The 20,508-nt window shown below is 42.4% G+C and overlaps 1 protein-coding gene across 1 annotated transcript; it reads right to left on the reverse strand.

Annotated features, from left to right (window-relative positions):
- Window positions 1-1,465: 1,465 nt before the first annotated feature.
- On the reverse strand, window positions 1,466-20,242 carry LOC135568768 (CD9 antigen-like). Its single transcript, XM_065015494.1, has 9 exons — window positions 19,979-20,242; window positions 19,514-19,570; window positions 19,301-19,420; window positions 18,959-19,033; window positions 18,574-18,669; window positions 16,526-16,657; window positions 14,060-14,101; window positions 3,065-3,148; window positions 1,466-1,981 (listed from the first exon to the last, which is right to left on the reverse strand). Exons 1-9 carry the CDS (start codon window positions 20,036-20,038, stop codon window positions 1,823-1,825), a joined length of 825 nt encoding a protein of 274 aa, XP_064871566.1. The 5' UTR covers window positions 20,039-20,242; the 3' UTR covers window positions 1,466-1,822.
- Window positions 20,243-20,508: the final 266 nt, after the last annotated feature.

Consider the following 20,508-nt stretch of genomic DNA (forward strand, 5'->3'; position numbering starts at 1 on the left):
CATACACCATTTTGTGTTGTTGTTTTGGTTCTGTACTCCATCAAATGATACAAACTGTGAGGTTAAAGTGCAGCCTGTCAGCTTTCATTTGAGTGTCTTGTTGTCTATATCGGGTGAACTGTTAAGAAATTACAGCACTTTTTTTTGTACAAATTCACTCATAGGTGTATTAAAGTAGTCAAAAGTGTAGTATTTGGTCCCATATTCATAGCACATAATGATCACATCAAGCTTGTGACTGCTGTTTGTTTTGGTTGTGTTTCAGATATTAGTGCCTCTGTAAGTTTCTCACTCATCCTTACTCACGATTCATTCATTAAAACAGACTTTATTTACAATAACAGTGACTCCAAAACGACATAATTTATTGTGTCATTGTCACAATACCTTCAGAGTTCACTGTAGCGGACGGGGGGGTCATTGCAGTGTCTCCAGTGCTGCTTGCATGGACGTTTAGTCTCTAGACGTTTGGTTTCTGACGACACGTTACTGTGGAAATACAATCTAGCAATGTAGCTGTGTACAATAAGACATGATTTCCAACGTAAACAACAAAGCTCATCTCAGAAAGCTGATTTACAAGCCATATTGAAGACAGAAGACAGAGCGTATTGTCAGTGTGGGGTTGGAGCAGAGCTTCCTGATTACGTTGGTCTGCTTCCCAAACAGAACCCTATTCCCTATGTAGTGCACTATTTGTGACCAGAGCCCTATTCCCTATGTAGTGCACTATTTGTGACCAGAGCCCTATTCCCTATGTAGTGCAATATTTGTGACCAGAGCCTATTCCCTATGTAGTGCACTATTTGTGACCAGAGCCTATTCCCTATGTAGTGCACTATTTGTGACCAGAGCCCTATTCCCTATGTAGTGCAATATTTGTGATCAGAGCCCTATTCCCTATGTAGTGCACTATTTGTGACCAGAGCCCTATTCCCTATGTAGTGCACTATTTGTGATCAGAGCCCTATTCCCTATGTAGTGCACTATTTGTGACCAGAGCCTATTCCCTATGTAGTGCACTATTTGTGACCAGAGCCCTATTCCCTATGTAGTGCACTATTTGTGATCAGAGCCCTATTCCCTATGTAGTGCACTATTTGTGACCAGAGCCCTATTCCCTATATAGTGCACTATTTGTGACCAGAGCCCTTATGGGGTAGTAGAGACGAGGGTACCGTTTGGGACGCAGCCATTCATTGTTGTCAGTGCGTCTAGAGCAGAACGTCCCTATTACAGTGCTTCATAATGTCTCACTCTGAAGGTCACACTATGGTCACACTAAGGGCACACTAAGGTCACACTAAGGTCACTTCTTACTCTTCTAGCCTGAATGTAAAAGGTTTTTAAAAAAGGCATGACTTTCGTTCTTAGTTAAAAGATTGATACGTTACTAATCTAAGTGAGTTAAAATCATGACGTTTTGCTCCGTTCTAATGGACTTCATCAGACGGACCAGAAAAGCTATGGATAGACCAAACTTTATTATGATTTTAAAAAAGAATGTTATACACAAATGAGATAAAGGAAGCGTCATGTTTATAACTGTGACCAGTGAGTTGTGATATTAGCGCCTCCGTAAGTTTCTCACTCATCGTTACTCACGATTCTGTCATGATTATTAATTAAAACATATTTGATTTACAATAACAGTGACTCCAAAACGACATCATTTGTAACTGTGAGCAGTGAGTTGTGCCTTTTCGTTGCCGAACACTCATCTTCTTTATCTGGTTGCACCTCGTCTCACGTTGTTCAAGCACCTTCTACTCCTCGCCGCTTGCCAGGATGCCAAAAACTGAAACCCTGACCTCAACCCTGGTTATGGGTAGAAGGTCGTCGGTTCAACTCCCTCCACATGGCGAATTGCCTGGAATTGCGGTGTGAAACGATGTCCATCTTCTATAGTCTCAGGGATGTCAGTAGACTGCACCTTCTTGACCTCACGAATCATCACGCCGGATAACACTTGCCCAATACACTGTGGGAAGGATATTACATAACTACATTACCCATAATGCAGTATGGCTGGAATTCAATCAAACATGGGAGGGACGGGTAAATCAGAGATAAACAACAACAACAAAAATGACAAAAGGAGTTCAATTGAGTTTGGTTGAATATTTGTTATTGTTAAGGTTTTCTTCCGTCAAAGGAGGAGAGGACCAAAATGCAGCGTGGTCATTTTGATTCATCTTTAATAAAAGATAAACCCGAACAATATAAAACAAGAAACGTAAACAGCCTTATCTGGTGCAAACAGAGACAGGAACAATACAAAACAAGAACCCTAAACAGCCTTATCTGGTGCAAACAGAGACAGGAACAATACAAAACAAGAAACCTAAACAGCCTTATCTGGTGCAAACAGAGACAGGAACAATACAAAACAAGAAACGTAAACAGCCTTATCTGGTGCAAACAGAGACAGGAACAATACAAAACAAGAAACCTAAACAGCCTTATCTGGTGCAAACAGAGACAGGAACAATACAAAACAAGAAACCTAAACAGCCTTATCTGGTGCAAACAGAGACAGGAACAATACAAAACAAGAAACCTAAACAGCCTTATCTGGTGCAAACAGAGACAGGAACAATACAAAACAAGAAACCTAAACAGCCTTATCTGGTGCAAACAGAGACAGGAACAATACAAAACAAGAAACCTAAACAGCCTTATCTGGTGCAAACAGAGACAGGAACAATACAAAACAAGAACCCTAAACAGCCTTATCTGGTGCAAACAAACACTGAGACAGGAACAATCACCCAAAAAAAACACTCAAAGAATATGGCTGCCTAAATATGGTTCCCAATCAGAGACAACGATAAACACCTGCCTCTGATTGAGAACCACTTCAGGCAACCATAGACTTTTCTAGACAACCCCACTATACCACAATCCCGATACCTACAAAAATCCCAAGACAAAACACACCACATAATTAACCCATGTCACACCCTGGCCTGACCAAAATAATAAAGAAAACACAAAATACTAAGACCAGGGCGTGACAGTTATGTATAATGTATTAGCAAAATGATTACAAATTATTCCTTACAGCATACAAACCGAATCCAAGGAAGAATCCAAGTACGGACTTAAAAGCTGAGTCGAAGTTCTCCAAGATGAGAGGACCACAGGGCTGAGAGGAGAGACACATACATTGATATTTACATTCATTAGTCCATTAGATATTGATATTTACATTCATTGGTCCATTAGATATTGATATTTACATTCATTGGTCCATTAGATATTGATATTTACATTCATTGGTCCATTAGATATTGATATTTACATTCATTGGTCCATTAGATATTGATATTTACATTCATTGGTCCATTAGATATTGATATTTACATTCATTGGTCCATTAGATATTGATATTTACATTCATTGGTCCATTAGATATTGATATTTACATTCATTGGTCCATTAGATATTGATATTTACATTCATTGGTCCATTAGATATTGATATTTACATTCATTGGTCCATTAGATATACAGTAAAAGGAGGACTCTAGTCTAGAAGGATATCACTTTGTTTTGGTATAGACATTGCCACATTGCTTCCACCATTTAAAAGTAGTCAACTGGGTGGGGATTTCTATGCTTTCATCAAATTGTATTGCCTGTGGTTTGTAAAACAAAGACTAAGGTAATATCCAGGAGCCAAGACCAAGATGTATACCAGGACAATGGTCCCAATGGGTCTATGGGACCCATAGACTCAAGACCCAGTGTGAGTTGAGACCAGGACAAGTTGGTTCTTTATGTGGTCTTGAGTGGTTGCAAGACCAAGATCAATCGATCAAGAGTTCATGGGCCCTCTCTTCAATTGTAAGAAACTCAAGTAGAGTAAACTTGTGCACAGTACAGTACAGTACAGTACAGTAGAGTAGAGCTCAGTACAGTAGAGCAGGGTACAGTACAGTAGAGTACAGTACAGTGCAGTAGACTAGGGTACAGTAGAGTAGGGTACTGTAGAGTAGAGTAGAGTACAGTAGAGTACCTTAGAGTAGAGTACAGAAGGGTACAGTAGAGTACAGTACAGTACAGTAGAGTACAGAAGAGTACAGTAGAGTACAGAAGAGTACAGTAGAGTAGAGTACAGTAGAGTAGAGTACAGTAGAGTAGAGTACAGTAGTACAGTACAGTACAGTAGAGTATAGTAGAGTACAGTACAGTAGAGTACAGTACAGTAGAGTAGAGTACAGTAGAGTAGAGTACAGTAGAGTACAGTACAGTACGGTACAGTAAAGTAGGGTACAGTACAGTAGGGTAGGGTACAGTAGAGTAGGGTCCAGTAGAGTAGGGTCCAGTAGAGTAGGGTCCAGTAGAGTACGGTACAGTAGAGTACAGTAGAGTAGAGTACATTCGAGTACAGTAGAGTACATTAGAGTAGAGTACAGTAGAGTACAGTAGAGTAGAGTACAGTGGAGTACAGTAGAGTAGAGTAAAGTAGAGTACAGAAGAGTACAGTAGAGTAGAGTACAGAAGAGTATAGCAGAGTAGAGTAGAGTACAGTAGAGTAGAGTATAGTATAGTACAGTAGGGTACAGTAGAGTAGTGTACAGTAGAGTACAGTAGAGTAGAGTACAGTAGAGTAGAGTGCAGTATAGTACAGTAGAGTAGAGTACAGTAGAGTACTGTAGAGTAGTGTACAGTAGAGTAGAGTACAGTAGAGTAGAGTGCAGTAGAGTACAGTAGAGTACAGAAGAGTACAGTAGAGTACAGAAGAGTACAGTAGAGTAGAGTACAGTAGAGTAGAGTACAGTAGAGTAGAGTACAGTAGAGTACAGTACAGTACAGTACAGTAGAGTATAGTAGAGTACAGTACAGTAGAGTACAGTACAGTAGAGTAGAGTACAGTAGAGTAGAGTACAGTAGAGTACAGTACAGTACGGTACAGTAAAGTAGGGTACAGTACAGTAGGGTAGGGTACAGTAGAGTAGGGTCCAGTAGAGTAGGGTCCAGTAGAGTAGGGTCCAGTAGAGTACGGTACAGTAGAGTACAGTAGAGTAGAGTACATTCGAGTACAGTAGAGTACATTAGAGTAGAGTACAGTAGAGTACAGTAGAGTAGAGTACAGTGGAGTACAGTAGAGTAGAGTAAAGTAGAGTACAGAAGAGTACAGTAGAGTAGAGTACAGAAGAGTATAGCAGAGTAGAGTAGAGTACAGTAGAGTAGAGTATAGTATAGTACAGTAGGGTACAGTAGAGTAGTGTACAGTAGAGTACAGTAGAGTAGAGTACAGTAGAGTAGAGTGCAGTATAGTACAGTAGAGTAGAGTACAGTAGAGTACTGTAGAGTAGTGTACAGTAGAGTAGAGTACAGTAGAGTAGAGTGCAGTAGAGTACAGTAGAGTACATTAGAGTACAGTATAGTACAGTAGAGTAGAGTACAGTATAGTACAGTAGAGTAGAGTGCAGTAGAGTACAGTAGAGTAGAGTAGAGTACAGTAGAGTACAGTACAGTACAGTAGGGTACAGTAGAGTAGGGTACAGTAGAATAGGGTTCAGTAGAGTAGGGTTCAGTAGAGTAGGATACAGTAGAGTAGGGTACAGTAGAGTAGAGTACAGTAAAGTAGGGTACAGTAGAGTAGGGTTCAGTAGAGTAGGGTACAGTAGAGTAGGGTTCAGTAGAGTATTGTACAGTAGAGTAGGGTTCAGTAGGGTAGGGTTCAGTAGAGTAGGGTTCAGTAGAGTAGGGTACAGTAGAGTAGGGTTCAGTAGAGTAGGGTAGGGTGGTGTAGGGTTCAGTAGAGTAGGGTAGGGTGGTGTAGGGTTCAGTAGAGTAGGGTAGGGTGGTGTAGGGTTCAGTAGAGTAGGGTACAGTGGAGTAGGGTACAGTAGGGTAGGGTGGTGTAGGGTTCAGTACAGTAGGGTTCAGTAGAGTAGGTTAGGGTGGTGTAAGGGTCAGTAGAGTAGGGTACAGTGGAGTAGGGTACAGTATGGTAGGGTGGTGTAGGGTTCAGTACAGTAGGGTAGGGTGGTGTAGGGTTCAGTAGAGTAGGGTACAGTAGGGTACAGTAGAGTAGAGTACAGAAGAGTACAGTAGAGTAGAGTACAGTAGAGTAGAGTACAGTAGAGTAGAGTACATTACAGTAGGGTACAGTAGAGTAGGGTACAGTAGAGTACAGTAGAGTAGAGTACTGTAGAGTACAGTAGAGTACTGTAGAGTAGAGTACAGTAGAGTACAGTGGAGTACAGTAGAGTAGAGTACAGTAGAGCAGAGTAGAGTACAGTAGAGTACAGTAGAGTACAGAAGAGTACAGTAGAGTACAGTAGAGTAGAGTGCAGTAGAGTAGAGTGCAGTAGGGTACAGTAGAGTAGGGTACAGTAGAGTAGGGTTCAGTAGAGTAGGGTTCAGTAGAGTAGGGTTCAGTAGAGTAGAGTAGAGTGCAGTAGAGTACAGTAGAGTAGAGTACAGTAGAGTAGAGTACAGTAGAGTAGAGTAGGGTACAGTAGAGTAGGGTACAGTAGAATAGGGTTCAGTAGAATAGGGTTCAGTAGAGTAGGGTTCAGTAGAGTAGGATACAGTAGAGTAGGGTACAGTAGAGTAGAGTACAGTAAAGTAGGGTTCAGTAGACAGTAGAGTAGGGTTCAGTAGAGTAGGTTCAGTAGAGTAGGGTTCAGTAGAGTATTGTACAGTAGAGTAGGGTTCAGTAGGGTAGGGTTCAGTAGAGTAGGGTTCAGTAGAGTAGGGTACAGTAGAGTAGGGTTCAGTAGAGTAGGGTTCAGTAGGTAGGGTAGGGTGGTGTAGGGTTCAGTAGAGTAGGGTAGGGTGGTGTAGGGTTCAGTAGAGTAGGGTAGGGTGGTGTAGGGTTCAGTAGAGTAGGGTACAGTGGAGTAGGGTACAGTAGGGTAGGGTGGTGTAGGGTTCAGTACAGTAGGGTTCAGTAGAGTAGGGTAGGGTGGTGTAAGGGTCAGTAGAGTAGGGTACAGTGGAGTAGGGTACAGTAGGGTAGGGTGGTGTAGGGTTCAGTACAGTAGGGTAGGGTGGTGTAGGGTTCAGTAGAGTAGGGTACAGTAGGGTACAGTAGAGTAGAGTACAGAAGAGTACAGTAGAGTAGAGTACAGTAGAGTAGAGTACAGTAGAGTAGAGTACATTACAGTAGGGTACAGTAGAGTAGGGTACAGTAGAGTACAGTAGAGTACAGTAGACTGTAGAGTAGAGTACAGTAGAGTACAGTGGAGTACAGTAGAGTAGAGTACAGTAGAGCAGAGTAGAGTACAGTAGAGTACAGTAGAGTACAGAAGAGTACAGTAGAGTACAGTAGAGTAGAGTGCAGTAGAGTAGAGTGCAGTAGGGTACAGTAGAGTAGGGTACAGTAGAGTAGGGTTCAGTAGAGTAGGGTTCAGTAGAGTAGGGTTCAGTAGAGTAGAGTAGAGTGCAGTAGAGTACAGTAGAGTAGTAGTACAGTAGAGTACAGTACAGTAGAGTAGGGTACAGTAGAGTAGGGTACAGTAGGTAGGGTACAGTAGAATAGGGTTCAGTAGAGTAGGGTTCAGTAGAAGTAGGGTACAGTAGAGTAGGGTACAGTAGAGTAGAGTACAGTAAAGTACAGATAGGGTTCAGTAGAGTAGGGTACAGTAGAGTAGGGTTCAGTAGAGTAGGGTTCAGTAGAGTAGGGTTCAGTAGAGTATTGTACAGTAGAGTAGGGTTCAGTAGGGTAGGGTTCAGTAGAGTAGGGTTCAGGGTACAGTAGTAGGGTTCAGTAGAGTAGGGTTCAGTAGAGTAGGGTAGGGTGGTGTAGGGTTCAGTAGAGTAGGGTAGGGTGGTGTAGGGTTCAGTAGAGTAGGGTAGGGTGGTGTAGGGTTCAGTAGAGTAGGGTACAGTGGAGTAGGGTACAGTAGGGTAGGGTGGTGTAGGGTTCAGTACAGTAGGGTTCAGTAGAGTAGGGTAGGGTGGTGTAAGGGTCAGTAGAGTAGGGTACAGTGGAGTAGGGTACAGTATGGTAGGGTGGTGTAGGGTTCAGTACAGTAGGGTAGGGTGGTGTAGGGTTCAGTAGAGTAGGGTACAGTAGGGTACAGTAGAGTAGAGTACAGAAGAGTACAGTAGAGTAGAGTACAGTAGAGTAGAGTACAGTAGAGTAGAGTACATTACAGTAGGGTACAGTAGAGTAGGGTACAGTAGAGTACAGTAGAGTAGAGTACTGTAGAGTACAGTGGAGTACAGTAGAGTAGAGTACAGTAGAGCAGAGTAGAGTACAGTAGAGTACAGTAGAGTACAGAAGAGTACAGTAGAGTACAGTAGAGTAGAGTGCAGTAGAGTAGAGTGCAGTAGGGTACAGTAGAGTAGGGTACAGTAGAGTAGGGTTCAGTAGAGTAGGGTTCAGTAGAGTAGGGTTCAGTAGAGTAGAGTAGAGTGCAGTAGAGTACAGTAGAGTAGAGTACAGTACAGTAGAGTAGGGTACAGTAGAGTAGAGTAGGGTACAGTAGAGTAGGGTACAGTAGAGTAGGGTACAGTAGAATAGGGTTCAGTAGAGTAGGGTTCAGTAGAGTAGGATACAGTAGAGTAGGGTACAGTAGAGTAGAGTACAGTAAAGTAGGGTACAGTAGAGTAGGGTTCAGTAGAGTAGGGTACAGTAGAGTAGGGTTCAGTAGAGTAAGGTTCAGTAGAGTAGGGTTCAGTAGAGTATTGTACAGTAGAGTAGGGTTCAGTAGGGTAGGGTTCAGTAGAGTAGGGTTCAGTAGAGTAGGGTACAGTAGAGTAGGGTTCAGTAGAGTAGGGTTCAGTAGAGTAGGGTAGGGTGGTGTAGGGTTCAGTAGAGTAGGGTAGGGTGGTGTAGGGTTCAGTAGAGTAGGGTAGGGTGGTGTAGGGTTCAGTAGAGTAGGGTACAGTGGAGTAGGGTACAGTAGGGTAGGGTGGTGTAGGGTTCAGTACAGTAGGGTTCAGTAGAGTAGGGTAGGGTGGTGTAAGGGTCAGTAGAGTAGGGTACAGTGGAGTAGGGTACAGTAGGGTAGGGTGGTGTAGGGTTCAGTACAGTAGGGTAGGGTGGTGTAGGGTTCAGTACAGTAGGGTACAGTAGGGTACAGTAGAGTAGAGTACAGAAGAGTACAGTAGAGTAGAGTACAGTAGAGTAGAGTACAGTAGAGTAGAGTACATTACAGTAGGGTACAGTAGAGTAGGGTACAGTAGAGTACAGTAGAGTAGAGTACTGTAGAGTACAGTAGAGTACTGTAGAGTAGAGTACAGTAGAGTACAGTGGAGTACAGTAGAGTAGAGTACAGTAGAGCAGAGTAGAGTACAGTAGAGTACAGAAGAGTACAGAAGAGTACAGTAGAGTACAGTAGAGTAGAGTGCAGTAGAGTAGAGTGCAGTAGGGTACAGTAGAGTAGGGTACAGTAGAGTAGGGTTCAGTAGAGTAGGGTTCAGTAGAGTAGGGTTCAGTAGAGTAGAGTAGAGTGCAGTAGAGTACAGTAGAGTAGAGTACAGTAGAGTAGAGTACAGTAGAGTAGAGTAGGGTACAGTAGAGTAGGATACAGTAGAGTAGGGTACAGTAGAGTAAGGTAGTAGAGTAGGGTTCAGTAGAGTAGGGTTCAGTAGAGTAGGGTTCAGTAGAGTAGGGTTCAGTAAAGTAGGGTTCAGTAGAGTAGGGTAGGGTGATGTAGGGTTCAGTAGAGTAGGGTTCAGTAGAGTAGGGTGGTGTAGGGTTCAGTACAGTAGGGTAGGGTGGTGTAGGGTTCAGTACAGTAGGGTAGGGTGGTGTAGGGTTCAGTAGAGTAGGGTTCAGTAGAGTAGGGTAGGGTGGTGTAGGGTTCAGCAGAGTAGGGTAGGGTGGTGTAGGGTTCAGTAGAGTAGGGTACAGTGGAGTAGGGTACAGTAGGGTAGGGTGGTGTAGGGTTCAGTAGAGTAGGGTAGGGTGGTGTAGGGTTCAGTAGAGTAGGGTACAGTGGAGTAGGGTACAGTAGGGTAGGGTGGTGTAGGGTTCAGTAGAGTAGGGTAGGGTGGTGTAGGGTTCAGTACAGTAGGGTACAGTAGAGAATGATTCCTCTAAATGTAGCGTGTTTTAGAAGTAATATACAGTGCATTCAGAAAGTATTCAAAGAAAAAATGGATTCAATTGTTATTTTGTCTCATCAATCTACACACATTACCCCATAACGACAACACCTTACCCCATAACGACAACACATTACCCCATAACGACATCACATTACCCCATAACGACAACGCATTACCCCATAACGACAACGCCTTACCCCATAACGACAACACATTACCCCATAACGACACACTTTACCCCATAACGACAACACTTTACCCCATAACGACAACACTTTACCCCATAACGACAACGCATTACCCCATAACGACAACGCATTACCCCATAACGACAACGCCTTACCCCATAACGACATCACATTACCCCATAACGACATCACATTACCCCATAACGACAACGCATTACCCCATAACGACAACGCCTTACCCCATAACGACAACACTTTACCCCATAACGACAACACCTTACCCCATAACGACAACACTTTACCCCATAACGACAACACTTTACCCCATAACGACAACACCTTACCCCATAACGACAACACATTACCCCATAACGACATCACATTATCCCATAACGACAACGCATTACCCCATAACGACAACGCCTTACCCCATAACGACAACACATTACCCCATAACGACATCACATTACCCCATAACGACATCACATTACCCCATAACGACAACACATTACCCCATAAAGACAACACATTACCCCATAACGACGTCACATTACCCCATAACGCCGTCACATTACCCCATAACGACAACACTTTACCCCATAACGACATCACATTACCCCATAACGACATCACATTACCCCATAACGACAACACATTACCCCATAACGACAACACTTTACCCCATAACGACATCACATTACCCCATAACGACATCACATTACCCCATAACGACAACACTTTACCCCATAACGACATCACATTACCCCATAACGACATCACATTACCCCATAACGACAACACATTAACCCATAACGACACACATTACCCCATAACGACAACACTTTTACACCCATAACGACATCACATTACCCCATAACGACAACACTTTACCCCATAACGACAACACATCACTTTACCCCTTTACCCCATAACGACAACACATTACCCCATAACGACATCACATTACCCCATAACGACATCACTTTACCCCATAACGACATCACATTACCCCATAACGACAACACTTTACCCCATAACGACAACGACATAACGACATCACACTTTACCCCATAACGACAACACTTTACCCCATAACGACAACACACATTACCCCATAACGACAACACTTTACCCCATAACGACAACACTTTACCCCATAACGACAACACTTTAAACACCATTACCCCAACACATTACCCCATAACGACATCACATTACCCCATAACGACAACACTTTACCCCATAACGACAACACTTTACCCCATAACGACAACACTTTACCCCATAACGACATCACATTACCCCATAACGACAACACTTACCCCATAACGACATCACATTACCCCATAACGACATCACATTACCCCATAACGACATCACATTACCCCATAACGACAACACTTTACCCCATAACGACAACACTTTACCCCATAACGACATCACATTACCCCATAACGACAACACTTTACCCCATAACATAACGACAACACTTTACCCCATAACGACAACACTTTACCCCATAACGACATCACATTACATCACACTTTATTCACATTACCCCATAACGACATCACATTACCCCATAACGACATCACATTACCCCATAACGACATCACATTACCCCATAACGACAACACATTACCCCATAACGACAACACCTTACCCCATAACGACAACACATTACCCCATAACGACAACACATTACCCCATAACGACATCACATTACCCCATAACGACAACACATTACCCCATAACGACAACACATTACCCCATAACGACAACACATTACCCCATAACGACAACGCAATTATTATTTTTTTGAAATGTTAGCAAATTTATATAAAAAAATTAACTCCGAAATATCACTTTTACATAAGTATTCAGACCCTTTACTGAAGACTTTATTGAAGAACCTTTGGCAGTGATTACAGCCTCGAGTCTTCTTGGGTAAGACTTGGTACACCTGTATTTGTATTTTTCTCTGAAGATCCTCTCAAGCTCTGTTAGATGGAGAGCGTTGCTGTACAGCTATTTTCAGGTTTCTCCATAGATGTTCAATCGGGTTCAATTCCAATCTCTGGCTGGGCCACTCAAGGACATTCAGAGACTTGTCCCAAAGCCACTCCTGTGTTGTCTTGACTGTGTGCTGAGGGCCATTGTCCTGTTGGAAGGTGAACCTTCGCCCCAGTCTGAGGTCCTGAGCGCCCTGGAGAAGGTTTTCATCAAGAATCTCGCTGTGCTTTGCTCCGTTCATCTTTCCCTCGATCCTGACTAATCTCTCAGACTCTATCTCTGAAAAACATCCCCACAGCATGATGCTATCACCATCATGCTTCACCGTAGGAATGGTGCCAGTTTTCATCAAGACGTGACACTTGGCATTCAGGCCAAAGAGTTTAATCTTGGTTTCATCAGACCAGATAATCTTGTTTCTCATGGTCTGAGAATCCTTTAACTTCCAGGAGGACAACCATCTCTGCAGCATTACATTACATTTACATTTAAGTCATTTAGCAGACGCTCTTATCCAGAGCGACTTACAAATTGGTGCATTCACCTTATGACCTCCAGTGGAACAGTAGTGCATCTAAATCTTTTCAGGGGGGGGGGTGAGAGGGATTACTTTATCCTATCCTAGGTATTCCTTAAAGAGGTGGGGTTTCAGGTGTCTCCGGAAGGTGGTGATTGACTCCGCTGTCCTGGCGTCGTGAGGGAGTTTGTTCCACCATTGGGGGGCCAGAGCAGCGAACAGTTTTGACTGGGCTGAGCGGGAACTGTACTTCCTCAGTGGTAGGGAGGCGAGCAGGCCAGAGGTGGATGAACGCAGTGCCCTTGTTTGGGTGTAGGGCCTGATCAGAGCCTGGAGGTACTGAGGTGCCGTTCCCCTCACAGCTCCGTAGGCAAGCACCATGGTCTTGTAGCGGATGCGAGCTTCAACTGGAAGCCAGTGGAGGGAGCGGAGGAGCGGGGTGACGTGAGAGAACTTGGGAAGGTTGAACACCAGACGGGCTGCGGCGTTCTGGATGAGTTGTAGGGGTTTAATGGCACAGGCAGGGAGCCCAGCCAACAGCGAGTTGCAGTAATCCAGACGGGAGATGACAAGTGCCTGGATTAGGACCTGCGCCGCTTCCTGTGTGAGGCAGGGTCGTACTCTGCGGATGTTGTAGAGCATGAACCTACAGGAACGGGCCACCGCCTTGATGTTAGTTGAGAACGACAGGGTGTTGTCCAGGATCACGCCAAGGTTCTTAGCGCTCTGGGAGGAGGACACAATGGAGTTGTCAACCGTGATGGCGAGATCATGGAACGGGCAGTCCTTCCCCGGGAGGAAGAGCAGCTCCGTCTTGCCGAGGTTCAGCTTGAGGTGGTGATCCGTCATCCACACGGATATGTCTGCCAGACATGCAGAGATGCGATTCGCCACCTGGTCATCAGAAGGGGGAAAGCACTCCTCCAAGCCGGCTGTCATATGCCTTTTACTGAGGAGTGGCTTCCGTCTGGCCATTGTACCATAATGGCCTGATTGGTAGAGTGCTGCAGAGATGGTTGTCCTCCTGGAAGGTTCTCCCATCTCCACAGAGGAACTCTGGAGCTCTGTCACCTCCCTGACCAAGGCCCTTCTCCCCAAGTTGCTCAGTAATGCCGGCCGTCGCTAGGAAGAGTCTTGGTGGTTTCAAACTTCTTCCATTTAAGAATGATATATATTAACGAGTATTAATTAATTTTATTTTTAATTTAAATCCATTTTAAAATAAGGCTTTAATGTAACATAACGTGGAAAAAGGGGAAAGGTTCTGAATACTCCCGAATGCGTTGCATAGTGTTGTTTTGGCTGACAATAAGAAGCATTACCTCTCTGTAGATCCACATCATTTCAGATTGGTCAGATCTTCCCTGAAGTAACAAAAACGCAAGAAAAACAAGTTTCAAAATAACATTATGGGATTCAGATGTCTTTGACCTACAGTACCAGTCAATAGTGTGGACACACCGATTCATTCAAGGGTTTTTCTTTATTTGGACTATTTTCTACATTGTAGAATAATAGTGAAGACGTCACAACTATGAAATAACACATATGGAACCATGTAGTAACCAAAAAAGTGTTAAACAAATCAAAATATATTTTTGAGATTCTTCAAAGTAGACACCCTTTGCCTTGATGACAGCTTTGCACACACTTGGCATTCTCTTAACCAGCTTCATGAGGCAGTCACCTGGAATACATTTCAATTAACAGGTGTGCCTTGATAAAAAATCATTTGTGGAATGTCTTTCCTTCTTAATGCTTTTGAGCCAATTAGTCGTGTTGTGACAAGGTAGGGGTGGTATAGAGAAGACAGCCCTATTTGGTAAAAGACCAAGTCCATATTATGTTAAGAACAGCTCAAATAAGAAAAGAGATATGACAGTCCATCATTACTTTAAGACATGAAGGTCAGTCAACCCGGAAAATGTCAAGAAATTTCTTCATGCGCAGTCGCAAAAACCATCAAGAGCTATGATGAAACTGGCTCTCATGAGGACCGCCACAGGAAAAGAAGACCCAGTGTTACCTCTGCTGCAGAGGATAAGTTCAGTAGAGTTACCAGCTTCAGAAACTGCAGCCCAAATAAATGCTTCACAATGTTCTAGTAACAGACACATATCAACTGTTCAGCGGAGACTGTGTGAATCAGGCCTTCATGGTCGAATTGCTGCAAAGAAACCACTACTAAAGGACACCAATAATAAGAAGAGATTTGCTTGGGCCAAGAAACACGAGTAATGGACATTAGACTGGTGGAAATCTGTCCTTTGGTCTGATGAGTTCAAATTTGAGATTTTTGGTTCCAACCGCTGTGTCTGTGAGACGCAGAGTAGATGAATGGATGATATCTGCATGTGTAGTTCCCACCATGATGCATGGAGGAGGTGGTGTGATGGTTTGGGGGTGCTTTGCTGGTGACACTGTTGGTGATTTATTTAGAACTCAAAGAACACTTAACCAGCACGGCTACCACAACATTCTGCAGCGATACGCCATCCCATCTGGTTTCCGCTTGTTATTCAACAGGACAATGACCCAAAATACCTCCAGGCTGTGTAAGGGATATTTAACCAAGAAGGAGAGTGATAGAGTGCGGCATCAGATGACCTGGCCTCCACTATCACCCGACCTCAACCCAATTGAGATGGTTTGGGATGAGTTTGTGTTAGGAATTTTATGAATAATGACTAAACAATATCTACATTTAAACAGAACAATAACTAATTAAACTCTACCCTGTTTTACAACATCTGATTAATAATGGTAGTTCCTAAGAAAGAGGTTATGTAGCATGGATAAGGGGTCAATGGAAATGATAACCATTGTGGAAGGATGTATTGTGTATGTCTAAAGTAAGCAAAGAAGATCATTAACCTATGCTTGAACCGACTCAACTATAACTCTGTGGCGATCAAATAAGACAGCGAGAGCCTCTCCAGGTTTTCCGTATCTGGAACTGTCTGCTAAGTAGTGATAAACTATGGTGAGACTTCAGGAGTTAATGCAGATATAGTGTGTGTCATGTGTGTGCGCTAGAAAGTTGGAAGGAACTTTTGAACCTGCTTTGTCCTGGTCGAGAGGAGGAGATTAATTTTATAACCTATGACGTCATATTTGATATATAAACTGTTGTACAGGTTTCTATGAGCAGCATGCTCCGAGAATAAATACTATTGGATAATTTTGATAGACTGGTCTCTGTCTATTTCATGCAAATAAGGATCTTACAAATTCTTAGAAACAGACAGAATGATTTTAATTGAATTGGTTAATGAACACATATAGGAATTGTTCAATTGTTTTCCTTTGTCAGTTAATTAATTAAATTAATTCCTTTGACAGTTGGACAGCAGAGTGAAGGACAACCAGCCAACAAGTGCTCAGCATATGTGGGAACTTCTTCAAGACTTTTGGAAAAGCATTCCAAGTGAAGCTGGTTGAGAGAATGCCAAGAGTGTGTAAAGCTGTCATCAAGGCTGGCTGCTTTGAAGAATCTAAAATCTATTTAGATTTATTGAACACTTTTTTGGTTACTACATGATTCCATATGTGTTATTTCATAGTTTCTATGTCTTCACAATGTAGAAAATAGTAAAAATAAAGAAAAACTCTTGAATGAGTAGGTGTGTCCAAACTTTTGACTTGTCCTGTAAATTGTTTTTATTATATGTAGCATTCCTCGTAATTGAATTAGTTGGTTGCCGGGAGTTATTCCTGCTCAAATCACAGTTAGGATTAAAAACTCCTAGCACTATTTAAAACAGCTGACGTTTGTTTTTTTTACTTACCCAGTTGCCGCCATCTTTAGTAATTTGAACCTCCATACATTGGGATGGGTCTGACTTGAAACTAGAACATTGACAGGTCTCTGGAATATTGCTATCCCAGTCTCTGTAACTCATTATTCCACAACACTTACCCTGCAACAGCAAACACAGTTGTCAGTGAACACAAGGTGAGAAAAAATGAACACAAGGTGAGAAACAGTGAACACAAGGATAGAAACAGTGAACACAAGATGAACACGAGGTTAGAAACAGTGAACACAAGATTAGAAACAGTGAACACAAGATGAACACAAGGTTAGAAACAGTGAACACAAGGTTAGAAACAGTGAACACAAGATGAACACGAGGTTAGAAACAGTGAACACAAGGTTAGAAACAATGAACACAAGATGAACACGAGGTTAGAAATAGTGAACACAAGATTAGAAACAGTGAACACAAGATGAACACAAGGTGAGAAACAGTGAACACAAGATGAACACGAGGTTAGAAACAGTGAACACAAGATGAACACAAGATTAGAAACAGTGAACACAAGGTTAGAAACAGTGAACACAAGATGAACACGAGGTTAGAAACAGTGAACACAAGATGAACACGAGGTTAGAAACAGTGAACACAAGATGAACACGACGTTAGAAACAGTGACCACAAGATTAGAAACAGTGAACACAAGATGAACACGAGGTTAGAAACAGTGAACACAAGATGAACACGACGTTAGAAACAGTGAACACAAGATTAGAAACAGTGAACACAAGATGAACACAAGGTGAGAAACAGTGAGAAATTTACATTGCTAGTCTTACAAATTGATCATGACAGATTAAGACTTCTTTATGAATTGTGTTGCAAAATTCTGGTAATTTAAAAAAAATTCACAGGTTTTCCAGAAATCCTGTCTGGAAGATTCCCAGATTACCAAGGGAATGTAACAGTATAACTTTAATCCGTCCCCTCGCCCCTACCCGGGCGCGAACCAGAGACCCTCTGCACAGAGACAACAGTCACCCACGAAGCATCGTTACCCATCGCTCCACAAAAGCCACGGCCCTTGCAGAGCAAGGGGAACCACTACTTCAAGGTCTCAGAGCAAGTGATGTCACCGATTGAAACGCTATTTAGCACGCACCACCGCTAACTAGCTAGCCGTTTCACATCCGTTACATCAGCACCAGCGCTAACTAGCTAGCCGTTTCACATCCGTTACACCAGCACCACCGCTAACTAAGCTAGCCGTTTCACATCCGTTACACCAGCACCACCGCTAACTAAGCTAGCCGTTTCACATCCGTTACACCAGCACCACCGCTAACTAAGCTAGCCGTTTCACATCCGTTACACCAGCACCACCGCTAACTAGCTAGCCGTTTCACATCCGTTACACCAGCACCACCGCTAACTAAGCTAGCCGTTTCACATCCGTTACACCAGCACCACCGCTAACTAGCTAGCCGTTTCACATCCGTTACACCAGCACCACCGCTAACTAAGCTAGCCGTTTCACATCCGTTACACCAGCACCACCGCTAACTAAGCTAGCCGTTTCACATCCGTTACACCAGCACCACCGCTAACTAAGCTAGCCGTTTCACATCCGTTACACCAGCACCACCGCTAACTAGCTAGCCGTTTCACATCCGTTACACCAGCACCACCGCTAACTAAGCTAGCCGTTTCACATACGTTACACCAGCACCACATCCGTTACACCAGCACCACCGCTAACTAAGCTAGCCGTTTCACATACGTTACACCAGCACCACCGCTAACTAAGCTAGCTGTTTCACATCCGTTACACCAGCACCACCGCTAACTAAGCTAGCCGTTTCACATCCGTTACACCAGCACCACCGCTAACTAAGCTAGCCGTTTCACATCCGTTACACCAGCACCACCGCTAACTAAGCTAGCCGTTTCACATCCGTTTCACATGAAATCCAGAATCCTGCATCCAGGATTTATGGAAAACCTGGGAATTTAGGAACTTTTGCCAACCTATTTATGAATATGAATCATTGTGGACAATATGTAAACTTCCACAGTACTTGTACTTGTAGAGCCATGATAGTTTGTCGCTGCTCTGCATCAGCCATCATTTCTGATGTAATTGCAGGGAGGTTTTCTTTAATCAGTTGCATGTCCTTTAAATAACGAGGGGAAAAAAAATACACAATTTGAGAGGATTCATCAATTTAAGATGCTTTTATATTTAATTTAAAGTGTTAATTAAGCCACAAAGTAAATGTACAAAATATAAACTGTGAAATAATAATAAATAATAGCAATAGCTTGTGTCTAGAGAACTTTAAAACCCTTCTGTATAACAGCTTAGTTTAAGATAAACAGTGTTGGTGATGTATCGGCATAAAATCAATGCATTTTTTAAAAAGAATAATGCAATAGATTTGAAATATCTAAAGAAAAGTTTACCTCAGGCATTGAACGAGCCACCTTAAATCCCAAAATAAGAAAAAGGATTGATCCAAAGCCTATTATTCCAAGGAACTGAAAAAAAAATACACATTTAAGGGCAAACAAACAATTAGTAAATCATACACAATCACACAGTTTTGTTTAATACATTTCTTTAAAATGTTATTATATATATATATTTTGCCACATTGAATTAAAAAATGTTACCATGCAACCATATCATTGTCTCTTGCAGGAAAAGTTTGATTTTGTATTATATAAACACTATGGTCAATAAAGGCTAATAATGTGATGTTTTAAAACTGTTTTGTATTGAGTCAATGAGATTCAAGTATTCACCAATCTCAGTATCACAATGTTCTCTTGGTATGCACCATATGCTCCAAGTAAAGAGAGCAGCACAGAAACAACTGCAGTCGATATAATCCATGTCAAGCCAATTGACTCTCCTTGGTCATGCTGGAAAACAGGATCACAAGCATTGTCATTGGGGGGGTGAGACTTAAATTGTACAGTTGTTGTTTGTGTTGTTAATTAGTTGGATAATTTCACCTCTGTATTATGTGGTGCTGCGATCATTCCCAAAACCAATAGGACACACCCTGCGATCTGAAACACCATGAAAACCGTGTCATTCCCAAAACCAATAGGACACACCCTGCAATCTGAAACACCATGAAAACCGTGTCATTCCCAAAACCAATAGGACACACCCTGCAATCTGAAACACCAAGAAAACCGTGTCATTCCCAAAACCAATAGGACACACCCTGCAATCTGAAACACCATGAAAACAGGGTCACAATTTACAATGCAATATATTAATACATCAAGAAAAGTTAGAAACATACACAATGAAAGTAGTCAAACAACAGAACTACTTTATAAAAATAAAAATAAATTAAAAATAAAGAGGTTAAAAGACACACAGGCAGAAAAATGTATGAATAAACCAACAACAGGTACAGTTAATGAACAATAAAATGTAGGCGGTTATCTCATCTTAATATTGCTTACCGCTAACAACATGTTGAATCCAAAGAACAGCTGTTTCAGACATCTGTTGACCTGTGCCATTGTGAACAGAATCAAAGAGCAAAACAGACTGTTAAAAATGATGTTGGGCACACAGAGTAGCTACTTGCTTATCTAGACCCTTATTCTCAAATCAGACTGTTTCAACCGCACGCACTGCTTTAATTATACCACTGCTTGTGGGGAGGGCGGTCTTTCATCTACGTATCTACCGTAAATAACGTTAAAGCAGGCAGAGTTTCTGACAGGAACGTCCTGTCACGGTCGTTTACATGATGTTTAGCAGAGCAGGACCGGACTTGGTCAAGATGGTTGTAGATGGGGAAAGTGACAAACTCGTCGTCCCTTGTTTGTACGTTTTCTCTTAAATCTAAATCGTAAAAACATTTAGCTATCTTCAAGACAGTTTATTCAGTAGCTGAATAGATCTTCACTACATGACCATGAAAGTGATAAACTGACACATATCCATATTTGTCATAAATAACTTTATGTCAAAGGAAGTGCTGTAC

Source organism: Oncorhynchus nerka, unplaced genomic scaffold, assembly GCF_034236695.1.
Source record: "Oncorhynchus nerka isolate Pitt River unplaced genomic scaffold, Oner_Uvic_2.0 unplaced_scaffold_1400, whole genome shotgun sequence".
NCBI classification, from domain to species: Eukaryota; Metazoa; Chordata; class Actinopteri; order Salmoniformes; family Salmonidae; genus Oncorhynchus; species Oncorhynchus nerka.